The 24,097-nt window shown below is 39.1% G+C and overlaps 1 protein-coding gene across 3 annotated transcripts in view; it reads left to right on the top strand.

Moving 5' to 3' along the window:
- The window catches only part of cav1 (caveolin 1), a 39,848-nt gene that overhangs the window by 9,194 nt on the left and 6,557 nt on the right, over nucleotides 1-24,097 (top strand). The window contains exon 3 of one of the 3 annotated variants that reach the window (XM_062982404.1): nucleotides 8,199-10,776. The exons of the other annotated variants lie outside the window; for them this stretch is intronic. Coding sequence (XP_062838474.1) covers nucleotides 8,199-8,273 — 75 coding nt within the window. The 3' untranslated portion in view covers nucleotides 8,274-10,776. Of the gene's footprint in view, nucleotides 1-8,198; nucleotides 10,777-24,097 lie in introns of those variants that run through there. 3 annotated transcript variants of the gene reach the window in all.

The following is a 24,097-nucleotide window of genomic DNA, read 5'->3' as shown; positions in this document are numbered from 1 at the left end:
AATGCCTGTATTTCAGGATGTTTTGCGGGAAAATAAAGAGATGGAACCCTTAAAAAGCTCAAATTAAGACTGCGCATGTCTGGTGATCCTAAATGCCAAGTGGCATGGAAAGCCAAGGGAGAGGAACATGTAATGGAGCATCTTGGGAAAGTACAAATGTATTCTCCTGTATAGGAACACCCTACCCTGCAATAATTTGTTTGCAAGTTCCTATTAATCTTCAGTTATTGTTCTATATAGAACTGGGTTTCTATTTTCAAAATCATGGAATCAAACAGACAGATAGATATCCCCCACTCCATGTCAGAAATGGAGGTGAAATAATTAAATAACTTGGCACCAGGGCTCTTCTGGAGCTCTCTCCAGTCTTGTAAATGCCAAACCTTTAACCATTCCAACAAATCTGGGTCAATGGAAACTACTGTCATGGCCCATCTGGATCAGGCAAATCATGGACACGATCCTTTCTTGGCAGAGCCACGTCATGCATGATGCAGATGTGATGGCCAAGGTTGATGTCATCCTTACTGCACTTCAAGATCCAGGATTTGGTGGACTTTCTGCAACCCAATCAGATCTTAGAAAAGTGCCTTTTTAAAAACTACAGCTACCAGAATTACTGTCTGAGAAGTCAGAGTTGTAGTTCAAAAAGTAATTTTCCAAGTTGTGAACCCATTCTACTTAAACATCATGAGAACATTAGTTCTATGAAAAAGCATATACATATGAAATTCCAGTTGTCTAGTAGGAATAATAGAATGTATGTTTGCTAGATCTGATCTTCCAGGGTTTCTAGGCAGTTTTGCTGAATCTGAGATTGGGCTTAACCCACTGAACACCTGCATTCTAAAGTATTAGTATTGGTGTTTTAATCTTTGCTCAATGTTTTTAATATATAGTAGAGTCTCACTTATCCAACACTCGCTTATCCAACGTTCTGGATTATCCAACGCATTTTTGTAGTCAATGTTTTCAATATATCGTGATATTTTGGTGCTAAATTCGTAAATACAGTAATTACTACATAGCATTACTGCGTATTGAACTACTTTTTCTGTCAAATTTGTTCTATAACATGATGTTTTGGTGCTTAATTTGTAAAATCATAACCTAATTTGATGTTTAATAGGCTTTTCCTTAATCTCTCCTTATTATCCAACATATTCACTTATCCAACATTCTGCCAGCCCGTTTACATTGGATAAGCGAGACTCTACTGTATTTATTTTGTGGTCCTTCATTTTATCTATGTATTTTAACTATGTTGTGGAGCCCCTGGTGGTGCAATCGGTTAAACCAGGGGTCCCCAAACTAAGGCCCGGGGGCCACATGCGGCCCATCGAAGCCATTTATCCGGCCCCCACGGCACAAAGGCAGAAGGGGGTTGGGCTAAATGACCCAAGGGTTCTCTTCTTCCTTTCCAACTATTATTATTATTATTATTATTATTATTATTATTATTAACATTGAGGCTGGGAGGCCATCTGTCAGGGGTGCTTTGCTTGTGCTTTTGGTGCCCAAAAGCAGAAGGGGATTGGATTCAATGGCCCAAAGGGTCTCTTCTAATCCTCATTATTATTATTATTATTATTATTATTATTATTATTATTATTATTATTACTATTGCTTGGTGGCCAACTATAGTCCGGCCCTCCAACAGTCCGAAGGATCATGAACTGGCCCCCAGTTTAAAAAGTTTGGGGACCCCTGGGTTAAACCCTTATGCCTGCAGGACTGCTGACTGAAAGGTCGGCAGTTCGAATCCGGGGAGTGGGGTGAGCTTCCGTTTGTCAGCTCCAGCTTCCCATGCGGAGACATGAGAGAAGCCTCCCACAGGATTGTAAAACATCTGGGCATCGCCTGGGCAACGTCTCTGCAGATGGCCAATACTCTCACCCCAGAAGCAAGTTGCCTGAAGTCGCTCCTGGCACGGAAAAAAACTATGTTGTACCCCACTGTGAGAAGAAGCAGATAACTTCTTATTATTATTATTATTATTATTATTATTATTATTATTATTATTATTATTATTATTAAACTGGTCCCATCCAAAGAGAGCTTCCCAACATGTTTTTCCACTTGAATATTTCAGTTGCCCCATAGTTTTAAAAACTATACCAGGAAATATTCACTTTCTTTCCTTGTTTATTATGTCATTGTAGAGTATGGCCAAAAGGAATTCTATTCCTGTTCCAATAGACAGAACTTTCATTTAAAGATGCTAACAGAATTTTTGTGACAGAATTCTCAGATCATTTTAAAATTCCCATTTTACAGGTGGAAAGCTGAGAGTAATGATTTCTGGCTGAAATGTTACCGATCTGGCAAGGTAATTCATGACAGGCAACTGGTGGCTCTCCATAATTTCTTGGCCTGCAGCTCCCATTGTCCTTCATCATTGGCTGTATTGACTAGGGTTGATGTGAGTTAGAGACCAACAACACATGGAGGGCTGCACTTTGTCTAACCCTGATGTAATCCAATGATCTTTTGCTAGGAATAAGACCCACTCAACAGTGAGAGACTTGCTTCCAAGTGAACATTCATAACCTGTAATTCTGTTTTTAATTCCAATTCAAGAAGATCCATTCAGTAAATTCTTGTATGGTAAATCAATATATAGGTAAATCCCATTGGTTCAATGGGTTTTCTCTAGTCAGGAGTAACAGTAGGATTTAGAGCTATAAAATTACAGTATTACTATATCAGACCTCTCCATATTGAGATGCAGTGTATTTCAGTAAACTGTGAAAGTTTAAGTATCATAAAAAATCAGTGTACAATAAATCAACATGCATATTTATTTATTTTAGCCTGGATGAGAAAATAGATGTGGGAATGTTCAGGCAGTGCAGCAAAAGAACATATTTTCTAGCTCATTCATCAGCCACAGCTGAGGTTCCCAAAGCAGCAAGACCTTTGGAGGTTAGTGATATGTTCAGAGCTGGATGGGATCTAGAGAGCATTACTAAGCAGAGAAAGATGAGTCCTGTTGGGAATAGGAGGCAAATCACCAATGAGGAAAGGGGAAGAAAACACCCCACATATCTTGGAGGAAATGTTTCTAGGCATCCCTCTTGGGAGAGACTGAAAATATCTGTTATATGCAATGTCCCGAAAACAAATGAGAAAATTAGCAAACATTTCAAATAGTGAACTCTCAGTCCAATAATGGCGTGCTAACTTTTAACCAAAATGAAGTATTAAAAAAAACTTTTAAAAACTCAAGCTTTCACAGTCACCATAGAGCACTCTCTTTTACATATAGTACATCCTCCTATTGTTACTAGCATATGGCCTTCAACAGATTACTCACAAATAAATGTATCCTTGACAGATCACGCTTGTCTACCCTGGTCTGTGGTCAGGATCTTAGATGTGGATTATTATTCACTGTACTGAATGCTAGTTTGAAGAACTCCTTACTGTTTCAGAAACCCAAGCTATTGTTTTTTGTTTCCACAATGATGTTACATCAATTCTGTACAGGATAGAAAAAAATTAAATGCCACTAACATATGGGCTTCAACAGATTGCCCACAAATGAATGTATCCTTGACATATTATGCTTGTCCACCCTGGTCTGTGGTCATGTAATCTACAATATGGATTATTATTCAGTGGACTGGCTGCTAGTTTGAGAAACCACTTAGATTTTGAGAAACCACTTAGTAAAGGTTTTCCCTTGACATTAAGTCCATTCGTTACTATTTCAGAAATCCAAGATGACTTTTTTGTTTTGTTTTCTGCAATGATGTTACATCAACTTCTGTAGAGGATGGGGAAAATGTAAATGGTGCCCTGCCACAGGGAGGGAGCCCATGGCCAACACTAATAGTGGGTCTTTGTGCACTACCTGGAACTGTAGCAAATGCTAAAGAATGTCACGTGCTGAATCAGTCTTGGTGTTGAAGTAATTAATAAGTTAAATAAATTGATGTTTCAATCTTTCAATGTGTGCTTTGAAGAGGAAATGGCAGTTCTAGCACCTGCATAACACAAAGTCCAACGGTGATGACCACTTTATTTATTGTAATTATTTCTTTTTTCATTTTTTTCATGGTTTCTAGAATCACCCCACCCTTTCCCCAGTTCTGAGCATTGTATCCATTTGTTCAGAACTTTTGCATTTTTGTCACTCCGTTCCATGCTGACACCTACACAGTAGCAAAAAAGCAAAGCCAACTGTGGAAGACAAATGATTAGGCAAGGGAGGAGGAATCTGCCCTGTAAGCAGTTCTTCGAAAGGCTTCAGTATTTGTTCTAAAAGTGCCTTGTAATGTGTAAAAATCAGGAGATGTGCTGCTCTATATACAATAAAAGGTGCTTTGTAGAAATTGCCAGTATTTGCATGTCCAAACTTCCAGATGGGTACGTTTCAAACAGACACAGCGAGAGATCAAGCAGGTAGTAATCCCTGGAAACATCTATGCTGTAGAATTCATACAGTTTAATGCAAATTAACTGCCATGGCTCTTTGTAATGGAATCCAGGGATTTGTGAGGCATGCAGTACAGTATAGATTCACCCCTTGAAACAGTTATAATTCCTTTTATTTGATGTTTCTGCCAAGACCGGCCCTATCATTAGACAGACATTATGGAACAACCACCTCAGGCAGCAGTAACAGCAGTCCTTTGGCTGTTCTTTTGGAGCCCCTCAGCCCTTCCCTGCTGCAGGAGAACAGATTTATGTGTATCACACAAGTCATAATTAGATAGAAATATATGCAAATGTAGTTAATTTGAATGATCAGGCAAGAACCCTTTTGGCACACTCTGCCACCACTAATTCAGTGTATATGAGGGTAGCAACAGGAAGAAAATAGTTGTGGATGGAGGAAATCCATCCACACAGCTGAATAAAATCCCACATTATCTGCTTTGAACTGGAATATTTGGCAATGTGGACTCAGAAAACCCAGTTCAAAACAGATTTTGTGCCTTGTTATTCTGGGTTATATGGCTGTGTGGAAGGGCCCTGAGACATTGGAGAATTAAACTGCTTGGTGTCATCAGATTTCATCTGCTTTGCCATGGCAGCCCAATAAAAAAAGCTGCCCCAATAACACTATGTAACACAGTTTTTGTTCCTGGGTTATACATGTCATTTCCTAATTGGTTCTATCATAAAAAAACATGGAAAAGTTGATTAAACTGCAAACACTTGCTTTGGCAGGACACCCTGCAGCATATTTTGCTATGACATAGAATCTCAACCAATTCAGCATAGTTTGTGGCAGCTACCAATACGAATTTTCTGGAGTGTAATAACTACGGTACTTTCAAAGTAAGTACAGTAGAGTCTCACTTATCCAACACTCACTTATCCAACGTTCTGGATTATCCAACGCATTTTTGTAGTCAATGTTTTCAATATATCGTGATATTTTGATGCTAAATTCGTAAATACAGTAATTACTACGTAGCGTTACTGTGTATTGAACTACTTTTTCTATCAAATTTGTTGTATAACATGATGTTTTGGTGCTTAATTTGTAAAATCATAACCTAATTTAATGTTTAATAGGCTTTTCCTTAACCTCTCCTTATTACCCAACATATTCGCTTATCCAACGTTCTCCCGGCCCGTTTATGTTGGATAAGTGAGACTCTACTGTACTTCACAATTAAACCAGAATTAACACTTTCAAACCAGGAACATATTTTTTTTCAAGTTTTGTTACATGGTGTAATAATTCCAGCATTTTTGTAGATTGTAACCAGTCGTAGTGCATCCTTTTGGCTAATCTCACCCACATTTTTATTTTGATGGCCATGGAATACATACAGCAGGATATCAATTGTAGCAACTCTTGGTTATTATAAACTGGATCTTGGAATTAACATATATTAACTAATACTTTTGAATTTTATTCCAATAATTTTTTTTACCAATATGACATTTATTTTTACCGCAACAATATTAAACCACTCTTGTGCTAATGCTTTTAGCACAACTACATCTAGTTCTGAGATGTTGTATTCTAATGAGCTGTTGGTGTAGAGACTCTAGGGCATATGCTTGATTTTTCTCTGAAAAAATAATGTCAGAATTCACAGCTGGGCAGCAGTTTTATGCAAAAAAGGATAACATCATCAAGCTTTGGAGTTCTCCACCAAGTGTATTCATATCAAACGTGCTCACTATTTTGCAAAATCTTGGCAGCTCTGGAAGTTCTTCTTACGGAGCTTCCTTTGCTTTTCATGTACCTTATAAACCCATGATATATAAGTCCCAGAAGCCACACAAGTGGCTGTAGAAACGAAGGAAATAAATACTTGTTTATTTTCCTTTTTACCTTGTAGTTAGAGTTCATAATCCTTCATGTCAGCATGAGGCCTTGAAAGTTGCATTTCAAAAGCTGAAATCTAAAACAGACATAATGTAATGTGACACATGGGGAAACAGCACTTTCAAAAAAATTATTGCAACATAAAATCACTTAACCACGACACAAATAGGGATGTGTATGAGCCAGAGAAAGAGAAAAGGTGCTGGAAAAGCCTTGCTACTCGGAAATACTAGGATCAGATGCTGCATCTTAGATGTGTGTGCACGCTTGCGCATTCAGGGTTTATCCACACTAGTGTATACATTTGGATTTGTGCCATATGTAGTCTGTTTTCCAGTGCATTCTTGTTTCTTCCACAGGCACAGTCCCTCCCAACACCCACACATGCTATTTCTCTGAAACAGTAAATCCTAGTATGTATGCAACCATTGCATTTTGATATCCTTAATCAGAGCTGCATTATGCCTACATGCTAAAGGGATACAGCAAAGAGAACGAGTTCCTTGTTTGTGTTCTCTCCAGAAACTCCTACTCATAGTGGGCCATACTTGCTACTTAACGTTTTTCATTGTTTTCTTGTTTGTTTGTTTTTTTAAAAAAAAATCTGAACCGTAGTCCTATTAATTTTTATTTCCCAGTAAGTTTCACATAATGCCAGAATTGGGCCCTTCCAACAAAGCCCTATATCCCAGAATATCAAGGCAGAAAATCCCACATTATTTGAGTGTGGACTCAGATAACCCAGTACAAAGCAGATATTGTGGGATTTTCTGCCTTGATATTCTGGGATATAGGGCCAAGGGGTTGTCGTTTGAACATTGGACCAGTGTTCTAATCCCCAGTTGGCCATGAAACCCATTGTGTGACCTCAGGCAAGTCACTCTTTCTCAATATCTAAGGAAGGCAAAGACAAACTCTTCTTGCCAAGAAACAAACCTTGCCAAGAAAGCACTGTGATATATTTGCCTTAATATCACTATAGGTCAGAAAGGATACGAAAGCACATAACAACAACAAAGTTTAACTTAGAGGTGTTGACTTTCTAGTACATACAACTAGCTTAGATTGAGACTATAAGTCTTTACAAATCTACTTTCATGATCAAACGCATCAGTGTGCAGTGTAATCATTCAAAGCATCCACTTAAGCAGCTGTTTCAGCAGTCTGGAATTCAGCTCTCATCAGGATTAATCATATTCCAGATTCTTGGATTGGAGATTGACAAAATTTCTGCCCATCACGTAGGTACATTGGCATGTGAAAGGGTGGCAATATTTACACAGCCATGCTAATCTGGAATTATGTATTTTATAAGAACGACTGCTGAACTGACTGGAATTAAACTTGAGTCTCAAACTGAAAGTGTATTTTCTTTTAAAATAATAACCATCAGTGTCGTTTTCACCATCTATTTCAACTAGCACTTTAATGCTATGACCCTGTATGAACAGCTGAGTTGAAGAACAATTGAGCTTAGTGGAACTTGATTCTAAAAGAGTCATGCACAAGGTTGCAGTGAAGGGGGACATTACTGATTTTCTACTGAACATGGGAGTAAAACAAACTGAAACTTTTCATTACTGAAGTTTGAGGAAGAGCAAACAGAGTCTAGAGGTTTGAAAAGCAAGCTGTGAACACATAATTACCAAAATGCTTTGTTGCTGTTATGAAAAGGTATTAATTCTTGACTATTAGATGTGACTAAAATCAGCCTTGCCAAAATTGGTGCTAGCTCCCATCATCCTTACCATCATTGGTTATGATGACTGCAGCTGATGGAGGAAGTGTGGGTACCAACTGCTGGACAAAGATAAGCAATGCATCAGACACTTAAAGGTGCCTTCTATATAACTTGTGGCCACGATATAGTATGAAGATATGAAAGGCCAACCCTCCATTCCAGGTGCCACTGCTTTGGCCTCAGAGGGAGAGAAGAAACAGGCACAGCCTCATCATGCTTGGGTCAAGAAGCTGGTGAAAAATCCTCCCTCCATCCCAACTGTCATTGGCCAGGCATTCATGGGAGAGAAGAAGCAGGTACAGCTTCATGATGCCAAAACCCAGAAGTAGATGAAAGGTCCTCCATCCATCCTACCTGCCAGTGTCCTATCCTTCTAAAGAGAAGAAAAAGCAATGCCTCCTGAACTTAATCCCTTCCTACACTGCCATCCCATTTTTTCCTTTTGTACCATGATAATTACATTGTACACCTGAGGGCAAGGAACTGCTTTGTTCTTTTACTTGTAAAATAAAGTACAGTGATTGCACTATAAATAAATGGTCATGATGATGATGATGATGATGATAATAATAAAACTATAAACATTGAAATAATAATTTTTAAAAAGCAGGAAGTGTCACTGAAAGTTGCAGAAAGAATGCATGCTTAATTCTCTCTTGGTTGCCTGTTTTCTCTCTATTACGTCTGGAATCCTGTACACATGACAATCTTAATGGCATTGGCTTTGAATAGATATATTTAGGATTACTCTGTTAATCAGGCCTCTTGAAATCTAGTATAATTAGGTGAAATAAACTAAGAACCTAAGAACACACACCATGCAGGGATTTCCAAATGTTTTCCATCCAGGGATTTCCAAATGTTTGTAAAGTTAAGCAATATGTGTGGTTGGAACTTAATGGAGAAGGGAAAAACATCCAGCGATGGTGATCTGATGCAGAAGGATATCTGGCAAGAAAAGAGTTAATTACCTTCTTTGCTTTTTTCTCCATTTCCATGATGTAAAAGTCAATATTTTCTCCTAGCTTAGGCTTCCAGAGTTGTTCCTTAAGAATTATGCCAACAATTGTGTTTGTGTGTTGTCAAAAGCTTTCATGGCTGGAATCAGTGGGTTGCTGTGAGTTTTCTGGGCTGTGTGGCCATGTTCCAGGAGAAAATGCTTCTGGAACATGGCTATACAGCCCGGAAAACTCAAAGCAATCCAATTGTGTTTGTTTTGATCAACGGCTCATTCTGTTTATGCTTTGTTTTGTTTTTGTTTTTTCAGCATAATTGGATCCTTATGTACTGGTTTCCATTTCAATGCCAGTGCCCATGAGTCATAACTCCATAGGAAAATGTTTGCTTGCTATAGTGACATGCTAACTATGTGGCGATCATGTGCATAGGAGTCAAAATAACAGTTCATTGGGCAAGACCAATGGCTCATTCAGGCCAGTCCTTGTAAATGTTTTGTTGGCATGCACCACCCATCATAAGATCTCTGCTCAAAGGGAATGTGTGCCAATTCCCTCTTTAATATATTTAATTTAATACTCCAGCAGCACTGAAAGTGAGGATACAGCTCACTCACACATCTGTTTTTTACATTTTATCATGATAGTCCGTTCCAGAATGAGCAACAGAGCCTGGAAAACAAGTCTGAGATGTTTTTTTGAACTCGGTGTCAAAACACCTGTAGCCACGTCTGGGGAAAGTAATATCATTTTTCTTTTCTTCTGCTTGGAGCTAATCTAATACAATATTTGGCCTGAGGCAGAGATCTCCCTTCCTTCCATATACTAAAGCTGACTGAAGTGGGAACTAAGCCTTCTTTCAACACTGGCTATATAAGTTTCTCCACCACATTTGAGGAAAGCATGCCAGTTCAGGGGACGGAGGACAGAGTTTTGTGTGTCTTTCAAGAGAGGAAAGACCAAGACGACTTAGAAGGAACGACAGGAGGCAGTTGCCTCTCTGAATGATGAAGGACCAGCCTTGTTTGCATTCTGAGTATATGAAAGAGAATGGACCAAGCTTGTAAAAGGGTTGTGGAGGCAGCGATAAAGTGAGGAAGAATAAGCAACCCTGCTGGAGAAGTCACAAATATTCCTGCGTAGGATATTTGTGTGGAAAATGCTAAGTTGTGCTGACTATTCTTTTTAACACTTGCACAGGCAGTCCAAAGCAATGTCCCGATTGTTTTGTGCAGCATGTTACCAAGTAGCATAGCAGTCATGGTAATGTGACTTCTGCTCCTTAGAATGTACTTGATGGAACATACCCGTGTTTCCACATTCTCTGCCACAGGGCTTGTCTGTGTGAACCCCAAACCCTGTAAACACCACACATGACTGTCTTCATGACACACAGCAGTTTCCAAGGAGTTTTCCAGAGATTTTCACTTTAAACCAGTGGTTCCCAACTTGTGGTTCATGGACCAGCAGTGGTCCCCAAGAACTAAAATATGGTCCATGACCCACCATTGCAACGAAAGTGACTGGTCTCTCAAAACCCTCTTATAGTGCCAAGCCAACGGGGATGTTGGGAGGGGGGAGTCTGATTACCCACGAAAAGTGCAACAACAAGCCTTCTGACTGCTGCTTCTCCTCCTCCCTCCTCCTGAGTGGAGCCATTCCATGTAGCACCTGGAAGTGGGGGGCAACTTGGTGTCTTTGTTTTTAGGCCTGTTCCTAAGGGTTATTTGGGGTGGCAATTCAGAAAATTGCATTGGAAAGACCACATTAGCTCTAGATTATTAAATATAGTTTTCTGTAGGCAAGCAGGTGGCGACTACTGGATGGCATATATTCTGTATCAGAAACTAGAGCTGATGTGGTCTATCCAATGCAATTTTCTGAATCACCACCCCAAATAACCAAACTAATTCGCACTAATGTTGGAGAGTGATCCCTGGTCAAGTGATCCCTGGTCAATAAAAGGTTGGGAACCACTGACTTCACCCTAACTATTTTGGGGCCATCTCACTAGTGAGACTGGGTACAGTTCCCACTGTCCAGACAGATACCATGTTCATATTACTGCAATGTACTACAAAAAGTGCTCAGAAACTTCAATTGTTACCCCTCCCCAAAAAAATAAACAACAACCAGAAGCTCCATTCAAAGTGCTGGTTTTGACCTATAAAGGCCTATACGTTTTGGGTCCATGCTTTTCGAAGGCCATATCTTTCTTTATGAACTTCATGGATATATGGGCCAATGAAAGGTGGGCTGTTGAGGATGATGTGTTGGGCTTTTGGGGTGGATGTAGAGTTTTAACATAATTTAAAGTTTTAATCTTTAAGGTTTAATGGCACAAATAGTTTAATTGGGTTTTGTAGTTTTTGTGTTTTAGTGCATTTATATTGTTGGAATCTGCATCATTTGATATTTATTGTTAGCCACCTTGAGTCCCTATATTGTGAGAAATGGGATAAAAAGATCTTTATTTTTAACCTTTCTTTATATTTGAAAAAGCTTGATAGCAAAAAAATGTTTTGACCTGCCAATGAAAAGAAAGCAAGGACAGGGCCATCTTGGTATCTCTAGGGAGGGAGTTCCAAAGTCTGGGAGCAGCCATCCATGCTTTCAGATGGAGTGTAACCCCTTTTTAACACATCCTGAATTCCTGTTTCCAGATCTGTCTTTCAACTGACCCGGAGCACCTCTGTCTTGTCTGGATTAAGCTTCAATTTGTGCCAAGCAATGCACTTTGGCCTTCTATATTTACCAGTACATTTCTATTAACAGCATTCAACTCTGAACATTTCTTGAGAGGGCCAAATTCATCCTAGATGTAGAGTTCCTCAGTTTGGGAGGAACTGCGCAAGGGTTGAATATGATCCACAGTTTTGTTTATATATGGCACATTTGCTTAGTTTTCAACCAAGTGGTGACTGATACGTCCAGCTCCTGAAATAGGAAAAGGAAAAGATTCCATCACAGCTAAAGGTGAAAGTGCTGCATTCTTTCATCAGCCTGGCTCTCCGGGGAATTTAAAACAAGGCTTTTTAAAGGACAGTTCATGGAACAGAAGACCCAGATGTCTAACGTCTTATGACAAAAGTGCAAATAGGCAGCAGCAGACGTCTTAAGTCAGATGATGATCCCCCTTCTTTGATTGAAAGAAGATCTTTATTAGTAAAAAGAAGTCAAAGTGAAAGAGCTCTTTGACATCCAGCTCTCTGAACTTGCACAGTGACTTAGCATGCAGGATTAACTGTTAATTGAATGTACACAACAGGGAATCTCTTCTTCTGGTGCCATTATTAGAGACTAGTTCTGCAGCTTCAAAAAGTTACGTTTGGAGGCTATGTTTTCAATGAATCCCACCAGGAGTTGCAACCCCCCAAAGTAACCTTTTCAAGCTATGAATAAGGAAGAGTTTCAATGGCATTCAAACTAGTTCCTGACTCAGTGCTTCCCCTCAAGGAAAGAAATGGTCTGTCTCATCTGCTGTGGCAAATTTTAGGGTAAATAGGGCTTGGATTTGACATGCATTCACACTACACAAATATAGCACTATGATTCCACTTTAACTTCCATCCTTTAGAATCCCTGGATTGGCGGTTTAGGGAGGGCATTTAGACTTCCCAGCTCAATAGGCTACATAGAACCATGGCAATTAAAGTGGGATAAGAGTATATAACTGGGTAATAATAATAATAATACATTTTATTTATATTCCGCCCCCTCTCCCGGAAGGGACTCAGGGCGGCTTACAACAAGTAGCAGTTCAAACAATACATAAAGATAGTACATTGGGTAGTGTGAATAGGCCTTGGTTTGGTGACAGTAATCAGAAAAGTGTTGTCTGTGTTTAATTTTTGAAAGCTATGTACCTGCAGAATATGATCAGTACTGAGCCTTTGTACCTTGTGACCACAGCTAGGACTCATCAGTCCTAGCTGACACAGCCACTGAGGAAGAACAGTGTGAGATGCTCTCTAGTAACATCAGAAAGAAAACATATTTCATATAGAATCATAATTTGACCAAAGCATTAGCACAATCCAAGCGAGGGGAACTAGATCATGGACAAAAATAAGAATTCCATTCCCATTCTGAGTAGCTTTTGTTGGAGCAGGGGAAGAAACAGGAGTCACCAGTATTAGTACAAGAGTTTGGCAAAATTCTTTAGTTAACTACTACCCTCAGCAAACATCAGTATTGACCATGCTCACTGGGATATTCTCTAGGTCCAAAGGAGTAATTTGTAATCCAAAGGAGTAACTTTTCCAAGCTCTGGCTAGAACTAGAAACATGTAATTATGTGCCTACTAAGATACTAGAAGAACAGTTGGGGTATATTCCTGTTAGCAAATTATTCTCAGACTGTGTACTAGATCTACTCACGCAGGGTTGCCACTGTGCTCCCCTCTGCAGAAAAGACTTACAGAAGGTTTCCCGCTTGGACTAAGAGTTTGCCTTGAATGGCAGGGTGTTCCTGGTGTTTGTTCAGCTCTCATTTTCTGGCTCCTGGCAGATGCCTCTGACCCATTCCTGACCAACACCTGACTAACACACCCCCAGTTCTCAGATATTGTTTTTATTTAGAGTTTTTTTTTAAAGCGATGTTACCTTTTTTATCTTTGTTGGACCAGTGTTACTTTTGTGATATTTTTGAGTAAGAGATTCTGGGAGATATAGTCTAACAAAGGTACATATACAGGCTTTAATTCAAGCCACTTCCAACCTTGTTCATTAAGAAGTGAAATCTGAAGTGATGACCACATTCTTCAGAATCAGCATAAGTATCTAGAATCCTTATAATGCTTCCAGATTTTAAAAAATGAAATAATGGCTATGGATAAATGTAAGGGGGACAAGCACTTAAAATGAGGGTTGTAGTGCACCCTGAAAACTACTTTACTAAATTCATGGAGCGTATGGTTGTGAGGAAACACAGACCCACTATGCTTCAGGATGTGCTTCAGCCCTGAATAATTCCTACCATGCTTCTCCTACATGTTATCTTTTGGGTCAGTGCATGTACTCATATACTGAGATTTTCCCCTCTGAGAGCAATGTTTCTTTGATAAGTTGAAAGAATATCCGGAAATCTGTTGGTTACATTATTTCCAAAGGAAGTGGAAAAGCCCTGCTCAAAAAACAAAAAGGTTTAATAGTTCCAGTACTTCCTCTGGAATACCTTCGTAGTTTATGCCAATTCAATGAAAGTGGGTTTTTTTCCTATTTAAGGCAAATTTAAAGCAATCACCAAAAATTGTTAATTGCCCTATAATTGTGATCTAGAGCCTAAGTATAAATGCCACTGTCACACTCCTCCTTTAAAATATCCCTGTAGGTGCCACAGTAAGCCAGAGAGAGAGACAATCAAACTTGGAATACTACCAGGCAAAGTTTGATTGTCTCTCTCACACATACAGACACTCCTGCTTCCCCAGAACAAGATGTCTATGACTCATACTTATGGCCATGTTGTGAGCAACACATATTTGCTCCAAGTGAATTGTTTCAAAAGGAAACTGAGCTCTTTGGGAACAGGAGTGTGATAAAATCTTTTCTGCATTGTGATAATATTATCTGTTTTCAGCTCTATGGCTTGGGCCATTAAGCGTGCAAGGACACCCATTATGTGTTCTTGAACGTGACAAATTTTTGTGATTTAGAAAAACAGCCACCACTGTGCCACAACTATCTCTTTCTGCAATTAAACATTTAAAACACGTGCATACAACACAGTCATTTAACCTTCAGAGGGTTACTGTTGTGTGCTTTCAAGCCTTTTCCTGTTTATGGTGACCCTAAGGCATGGGGTTTTCTGTAGATGAGAGTGTATGACTCTCCCAAAGGCATCCATTAGGATTGCATAGCCAAGAAGGGAATTAAACTCCCAACCCCAGAGTCATAATCCAACACTCAAACTACTATAGAATTCAGGCTGTCATAGCTGGAGGTATTCATTTATAATTTATCACTGATCTTAGACTTTAGAGAGGGACTCTAGATATAGTTTCCCACTTTGGAAGAAGGATGACATATAGATAAAATACATCAAATAAAATTAAATAAAAAATAGCTTTAGCCAGTTCCACTGCCTATGAAGCAACATTTGTATAATAGATTTCTTTTAATAATTTGTATGATTGGTTTGTCATTTTTGCAGATGATTAGGAGTGCACTCCTATACATAGAATCATATGACCTCATCCCATGAGTGGCGGGAAAGCAGAGGGAACCATCTTACCCCATTTCTTCCCATCTTTCCCCATCTTCTGGGATGAACAGACATCCCACATCCCTTCAGAGAGGAAGTCTGTCTCTCCCTCCACTTCCCCCTGGTTTCTGTCATTTGGAGTCAGGTAACACCCTACTCCTGAAGATGGTCTTAGTGCTCAGTTTCCATGCGATGTAGAATTTTGAGTCCCACTAGAATTGCCCTTATGTCATCTGATGGTCTCAGTGGGGCTCCGTTTCCAAAGTGCATGGAAACGGAGGCTTAAAGCCATGGGATGAAGTCCACTGAATCATAGAGCTGGAAGAGACCACAAGGGCCATCCAAGCCAACCCCCACCATGCAGGAAAGCATCTCCAACAGATGGCAACCCAGCTTTTGCTTAAAAACCTCTAGAGGAGACTCCACCATACCCTGAGGTGGCGTATCCCACTACTGAACAGTTTTTCCGAAAGTTTAGGTGGAAACGTTTATCTTGTAATTTGAATCCATGTCTACACAGAAATTAAGCCCATTTCATTTACTCCCCTGACCTCCATTGTTTATTTCTTCATGGAAGCAGCACCTAGAACTCTTTAAGATTCTGCAGTCCAGTTGATTTGGAGATCCGCCTCATGAAGAGGTTCTTTTCTTCAGACTGTTACTCTTCACATGAGGAGAACTACATTACAAAGGTCAGGGTGAACATTTCTCTTTTTCAACTGTCATTTTTACTACAATCCAAAGCATTTAATTACTATACTCAGTACAGCCATATATGAGCCAGAGAGAATGTTTTATTGGCTCTGGAATGCCTGTCATTAGGCAGAAGGAAGTGCCGGCTGCTGATATTCAATATCATAAATGATCAGAAAAATCACTGGTAATTTGATTCATTATTGTTGTATTTCGTTACCAAAGAGAGGGAGAAAAATGTGGGTTTTTATTCATCTCATTGCTAAAATAACTTGATCAGTCCTTAAAGCAAAGTAGCCTTCAGTTTGGCTTCAGTCAGCAAAATATCTTGAAGTGGTCCTGCATCCCTTTGCTTATCACATGCACAGTAAGTGCCAAATTCCCCTCTTCAGCCATACCCTCTTTTGGGGGCTTGACAGGTGCTGCTATGGAGCCACCAGGGATGTGGCTACTGGGGGCAAAACAAAAGCCTTGACTCCCCTTAAGATTTCTCCTTCACACACAATGATGTTTTCTTTTAGTTGCCATGTTTCTAGCATTACAGAGAATGAAACATTGGGCAGCTCTTTATCTCAGAACCGATTTGGAATGACATGCTGGATCTGTCCCTGGATGATTTTGATCTGGGGCTGGGGAGCCCTGCCTGCAGTAGAGACAGAAGGGAGTCTTGATCATCCAGTGGCACCAAACCTGGTTCCGCTGCCTTTTTCATTGTTGCAGTGGGAAGGGGGCACAACTTGGCTCTTGTTGACCACTTGTTACCAGGAATGACATCAGCCTGGATGCCAAAGTGATGCAGGAAGGAAAAGAAATAACACACACACATGCACACTTCTCTGATTGCCTCATCACTGGTTAATGTCACTCCTGGTGACGAGCAGACAACACAAGGTATTACAACAAGAACAGGAAAGGGACAGTGAGCTCAGGGAATATGGGATGGCAGTATAAACAGTTACGACCCATGTAAGCCACCCCGAGTCCCTTCGGGGAGATGGAGGCAGGATACAAAAATAAAGTTGTTATTATTCTGTCTCGGAACTGGCCCAACAACTTACACAAGTCCAAAGTCGCATTTTGCTCTACATTCCCTGGAGGGAAATTCAGAGCAACCTGCAACTTCTCTTTGTGTGTGTGTGTGTGTGTGTGTGTGTGTGTGTCAGGAGCAACCGGAGTTGCTTCTGGAGTGAGAGAATTGGCAGTCTGCAAGGACGTTGCCCAGGGGACACCTTTTTTTAAAGGAACAGTGTTCTAAATATTTTCATGAAAGTTTAAGGATTTATTTCTTAGCTACTTTCCAGGCAGTGAGAAGGAGGAATGGCTGGGGAATCCCTTATGTACTGCAAGTATAGAACTTCATTTTTGGCATGATGTATCCTAGATTTCTTTTAAATACGCTCTAGATAGAATTAAATGTTGCTGCAGTAGCTGGGAATTGCCACTGAATCCACTATTCTGACCCAAAATTGTCTGTTGTTTTTTTTGTTTGTTTGTTTGTTTTAAACAGAGCTACAACAACAAATACGACAGCCCAAAACAACATATACTCCATGTGTTTTCTTCCATTGTCTTTAGAATAACAGAGAAGGACTGGGGAGAGCCAAGTTTAGTTCCCAACTCAGTACTCTGGGTAGGATTTGATCAATCGCTTTTGCTCACCTGAGAAGTTTTTGTAAGGATAGAAAAACATTTATGGTGCCCTGACTTGCCTGGAGAAAGAAAAGGATAAAAATCTAACAAGAAATATTGTATATGAAAACAAAATGATCAAGCATAAATACATGTGCAGGATGACTATATTATTTATAGCTTGGCCTAATATCTTCTAAAGTCTAATCTTCCCCTACTGACAGAAGCCAAGCTGACTTTTGACTTCAGTTCAGCATCTAATGCCCCAAAGCCTAAAGCACTGTGAGTCACTTCAGATAAGTGGTGGTAAGCAGCAGGCTGTTTATATATAAATCAACATGACATATTTAATATTCAGTGCCCAAGAACAATAGATATGGATACTCCTTTCAGCCAGTCTCATGACCTTTATCTCACCCAGCCGACTAGACTGTAAAAAAGACTTTTCTGATTTCTATTTGGATATTGTACAAAACTTAAGTGGATTGCTGCTCTCATTTTACCACCACTTAACCAATAGAATTCGTAGTCCTCCAAAGACTGCACGACTACATACATTATATATTTGATGAGAGGCTTCCATCAAAACAGCCGTCATGTGATGATATCATGATCCATACAAGTGGGTGGACCTTTGACTAGCTGTCTCTCCAGGTGACCTGTGGCATCACAAGGACAGCACAAATGCTTTGGGGAGAAAATAACCAAAGAGGTTTCAGATGAGATTAGAGAAAGCTTTGACCTCTCCCAGCTTCTTGCCATAATGATCAACATTCCCCAAAGTTAATTTATGAACCTGAAATTATTCTTAGTCTATCATTGCCTTTCAGAAGTCCTCAACCTCTAGAATAGGTCACAGTCACTGAATTGATGGCACTCATTAGCAGATGAAAGCCCGAACCCTATTGTTGGCCTAAAGCAGACCCATTGAATCAATGAAATATAATTGTTGATTTACCAAGTTACTATTTAGGCAATGGTAGTTTAGACTGATCACAGGATTTAGGCTGTAATTTTTTACAGAAGGTTTGCCGTAGGACAAGCTCTCTTTCCCTCCCTCCCTCCCTCTCGTATACTGTACACAAAGTGTTGCTTAACATAGCACAACAGTGTGCCCATTTACTATACTTGTTGCTGCACTGTATCAGTGATGCTGTGTTAGTTGCTCTCAAGTCACCTTCAACTTGAAGGGGACCCTGTGAATGAGAAGCCTAGAGATTATAATTACATCTTTTAAGCAGATTCAAAACTTGACATGAATATATTTGGCACCTTGAAAATGACCCACTGCCAACATCAATCATGTAGTTGATGCAGCCTTTCTGACAATTGATTTTGTATTCAATGACTATTTATCATGCCAGTTGAAATGTGTTGAAGCCTTTTTTTTCCAATCAGTTAATGGTCCCTTTAACTGATTGATTCAACAGCATAGCATTCCATTACAAAAGAAACTTGGAAGACCTTTGACAAAGATAAGTACTTTCTTGACTAAGACTGCTGGGACAACAAAGTTGTGTATGTCTCCCCAGATGTAAACTTGGGAGGCAAATACCGTTTTTTATTCAATAGGCAACCATTGATTGATTGGCTGCAGGCAGTCTTTTCATGGGATGTGTGCACCATATTTTTAATTTTATTGTGATGTTTATAAATAATTTTGCACTTTTTAGTATTCATGCATTATTAACAGAACCGTGATGAATTGAGGAAGATGTACCAAAGGTAAAAAGGAGAGGGGCTTTTGAAGGGAAAGTTGTGGAGATTGGAAACTCACATACTTTATAGCAGGGGTTCTAAATCTTTTTAAGCAGAAGATCAGTTCACGGTCCTTCAGACTATTGGGGAGGAGAACTATAGTGTTACAAAAACATGTACTAATTTCTGTGCATACTGTACATTAGTTGTCATAAGCTGGAAATAGCTTGGAGGCACACAACAATAATGGATGTAGCAGGTAGAGATCAGCTCATATGTCCTTTGGTATTGTGTATGTTGAATAAGATGCCAACTACAGTCAGCAGCCACAGACATCCCTCTTGCAAGTCCAGTGTGACTCTTTGGATTTGCACAGACCAACCCCAAAGATCGTGGTAATTCTAGCAACATTTTCAGATCCCACCTTCCCCCAAAAAACAACACAGAATGTTATTTTGGGAGTGGGACACATCACTATGACACATTTTAAAAAAAACAAATTGGCCTGAAAGGTGACCAGAGGTAATGAACCCAGAGCTTTGGAAAGTCAACAATGGTATAGTCCCCCTGGAATCTGGATCATGCCCACCCCAAGTTGAATAAAACAGGTGGCTATGATTTCCAAGGAGCCATGCAACAATATATAAATAAACTTACAATAAAAATTTCCCATAGGATATATATCCCCTATATTTTCTAGAAAAATGTGTGTGAAATATCCTCGAGGGCTGGGGAAAGTACAACCTGTGGTCTCCAAGCCACCCTTCCTCTAAAAGCCCCTGGAACTCCTCTGATTTTTTTCTGCCTGACAAAGTCCCTGAATTGCTACCCTGTTTCCCTGAAAATAAGACATCCCCAGAAAATAAGACCTAGTAGAGGTTTTGCTGAATTGTTAAATATAAGGCCTCCCCCGAAAGTAAGACCTAGTAAAGTTTTTGTTTGGAAGCATGCAGAATCGGTAAATGTACATACCATAGATCAGGGGTCCCCAAACTAAGGCCCGGGGGCCGGATGCGGCCCTCCAATGTCATTTACCTGGCCCCCACCCTCAGTTTTATAATATATTGTATATACATATAATATTGATAATAATATTAAAATGTAATACAATATAACACTAATAATAATACCATATAATATTAATTATATATTCTATATTACATATAATATTACTAATAATATTACAGTATTGTGGTATAGTTCAATATAGTAATATATAATGCTAATATTGTGCTATGCTAATAATATAATATATTGTATGTACATATAATTTGTAAGCCACTCTGAGTCCCCTTTGGGGTGAGAAGGGTGTGATACAAATGTAGTAAATAAATGCAGTAAATAATAAATAAATAAATAAATAAATTTTAGACTTAGGCTCACCCAAAGTCTGAAATGACTTGAAGGCACACAACAACAACAACAACAACAGCAACAACAACAACCCTAATTAACTTGACTATCTCATTGGCCAGAAGCAGGAGCACACTTCCCATTGAAATCCTGATCAATGTATGTTGGTTAAAACTGTTTTTATTTTTAAATATTGTATTGTTCTTTCATTGTTCTTGTTGTTGTCGTTGTTTTTGCACTACAAATAAGACATGTGCAGTGTGCATCGGAATTTGTTTGTATTTCTTTTTCAAATGATAATCCGGCCCCTCAACAGTCTGAAGGATTGTGGACCGGCCCTCGGCTTCAAAAGTTTGAGGACCCCTGCCATAGATTGTTGTACATGGAAATAAAGGTAGTAACAAGAAATAATAATAATAATAATAATAATAATAATAATAATAATAATAATAATAATAATGATAATAATAACTTTATTCTTGTATCCCACCTCCATCTCCCAGAAGAGATTCAGGGCAGCTTACACAGGGAAAGCCCAACAACAACATAAATTTACATACAAACAGAAATTTAAAACAGTGATTTAAAAACAGTATAGCAATAAAATATAATATAGAAATTCTTGAAAGGATTCACAGTTTGGTTATGCTGTTTTATGATGACAACTACTGTACAGTAGATAATACATTTTCATTTTTAAAAATTCAACCATAAATGTGAATTCGTCTTTGTGGAAAAATAAGACATCCCCTGAAAATAAGACCTAGCGCATCTTTGGGAGCAAAAATTAATATAAGACACTGTCTTATTTTCGGGAAAACAGGGTACGGAAACATAACAATGCATTGCAGGTTGGCTTTATTTGCCCCCACTATTCCCCAATAACTGAAAATCAACTGAAAATAAAATTTAATCCCAAATGAAAGTGATGAAAATAAAGTTAAGTAATACTGAGTAGGAGCAGGTGGATACAAAGATGTCTGTCCCTGCCTTCAAATAATCTTAAGTTTCCATGGAGAAGAAAACCCTCTTAAGCTTCAAGTTTTCTTTGTGAAATAGATATCAATCTTCTGTCACCAGAGAATATGGTTTGTTTGAGCTTCTTAGTGTGGATAATGCATATTTCGTGATACAGCCCTAAACAGCCCGGATTCAATCACCACTTGAAGCCAAGAATTGTCAAACACATCAAGAGTGTTTTTCCTTGAAAAGCAAGCCATCTAGCTTTTTATTTAACTTGTACCTTTTAAAGTAACCAAGGTGTTTTATGAGGCAGCACGCTACATGGAAGTATCCATCATCATTTATACAGAATGTGAAAATATAAACTGTTGAGCAGCGTTAGGAACCTGCCTGTGGAAATAAGTCACTGGAGTATATTTTTCTTTTAATGTTCATCACAGAAGAACAGTTATTCCAGCCAGCTGAGCAATATGTTCTCCCTATTGAGATGTAAAAACCTCCAAAAACTTAATTTTCATATTTTTCATCTATGTTGAACTTGGATAGAAGTAGATCCTTGCAGGTGTAGAACTATGAGATGACTTCAATCCTAGTCTTTCTCTGCAGGTTTCAATAAGCACAATTCTTTTAGGTTAAGCCTGGAATTCCAACTCTATTTAGTGCTAAGTAAATCTTACTGAAATCAGCAGAGTAGACATAGTTTATAGAAAGCTGCCTTCTGCCAAGTCCCTCGGGGTCTTTGGGTGCATCTACTCTGTGGAATTGATACAGTCTGATGCCACTTTAACTGCCATGACTATGGAATTCTGAAATTTGGTGTTTGATGACACACCAATACTAGTTGGCAGAGAAAGAAAAAAATCTTGTGTGAACACAACTCCCATGATTCTGTAGCAGTGGTTCTCAATCTGTGGGCTCCCAGGTGTTTTTGCCTGCAACTCCCAGAAATCTCAACCAGTTTGCCTGTTTTAGGATTTTTGGGAGTTGAAGGCCCAGCGGTTAGTTGTGTGTCTTCCAAGTTGGGAGTTTAATATATTGTAAACTTAATTTGTTGTTACTGTATTCTACTGTTAGACATCAGGCAGAGTGTTTGACAGATTTCCTGCCTTTTCTGCCAAACAACATGGGTCACTAGAGGGAATGAATCCTGCAGAAGTAGCCTTAGGGGCTGCATATGGGCAGAGAGCTATACATTGACTTCTGTTCTAGAGAGCAATTTTTCAGGGTGCATTGTGAAGGGGTTAGAATAGTCTGTGTACTCTGAACCAATACATAGCTCTTAGAATCGAAGCCTCTTGTGTTTTCCTTTCACTGTGTACCTGACGTGCCTCCCGTTTGGTTATTTTGGCTCCAATGAACATCCTGTGCTGTGGATTATATCAAAGCCATGTTCATGTGTTGTGTGGATAAGCCATTTTGTTTCAACATGTTTCTGTTCATTTTCTTGTGGAAATGTTATGACGACCTCCTGGATACCTTGGCTTTTCAGAATGAAGCCATGAAAATGCGTGCTTCCTTTGATAAAAGCTAGTCATCAATTGACTAAAAATATGATAAATCCTCAAGCATTAAAATATAAACAAGTGGGATTTTTTCTGAGCAGTCAAATATTACAAGGAAACTATTGTCCTTCAGTATGAAAAGGCAAAAAGCTTGGTAATAGTAGTAATAGGATAAGTTTGGTAGTAGTAGTTGTTGTTATATTTATTTATGCCCCACTCTGTCTCTCCCAAAAGAGACACAAAGCTGCTTAACATAAAGTATTAGCATACAGTTTAAAATATACAAACATGCAAATATTAAAACAGAATTAAATGTAAACAGTATTAACATTTTCACAGTACTGTGGTTTTGAAGAGAACACACAAATACTACCACAGTAAGTGATACATACTCAGATGGACATATCACTTCAAACATTTACCTGAGAGATGTCTAAGTGTGTTGAGATATGGAGGATTTGCAGTCCAAGTACATACTGTAGGCTGGCTGTGTACAGAATTAGTTCTACCCTTATGCAGAGTGAATAATAGAAATAGAGTTGGAAGAGACCACAAGGGCCCATTCTGCCACATAGGATCTGACAGATGAACATCCAGCTTCTTTAAAAAAAAAAAAACTCCAGAGAAGGAGACTCCACTAAGACTTCAAAGCAGCATAATCTACTGCCAGGCAGCTCTTACTATCAGGACATTTTTCCTAATGTTTAAGTGGAATTTCTTTTCCTGTAGCTTGAATCTATTGCTCCACGTCTCAGTCTGCCTAGCAGCAGTGATGCAACTGATTTGAGATAGTGATCTGGAGTGTCATGCAAAGGCAATAAACTGTTAGTAATTTCCATGAACAGATATTCTCTACACAAACCAGACAAACACAAAGTTTTGGATATAAATAGATCACAGCTTTATTAGGTAGGGTTGGTACATACATGGGTCCGGATCCAGGCATCAATCAACCTGATACTGATTTACAAGCTCAAAATTCCAAGCAGGGGCCGGGCTGTGGCGCAGCTAGCTAGTAACCAGCTGCTATAAATCACTACTGACCGAGAGGTCATGAGTTCG

This window comes from Anolis carolinensis, chromosome 5, assembly GCF_035594765.1.
Source record: "Anolis carolinensis isolate JA03-04 chromosome 5, rAnoCar3.1.pri, whole genome shotgun sequence".
Classification (NCBI taxonomy): domain Eukaryota; kingdom Metazoa; phylum Chordata; class Lepidosauria; order Squamata; family Dactyloidae; genus Anolis; species Anolis carolinensis.
Note: the sequence above shows the minus strand (reverse complement) of the source record. Positions and strands in the feature narration are given on the sequence as shown.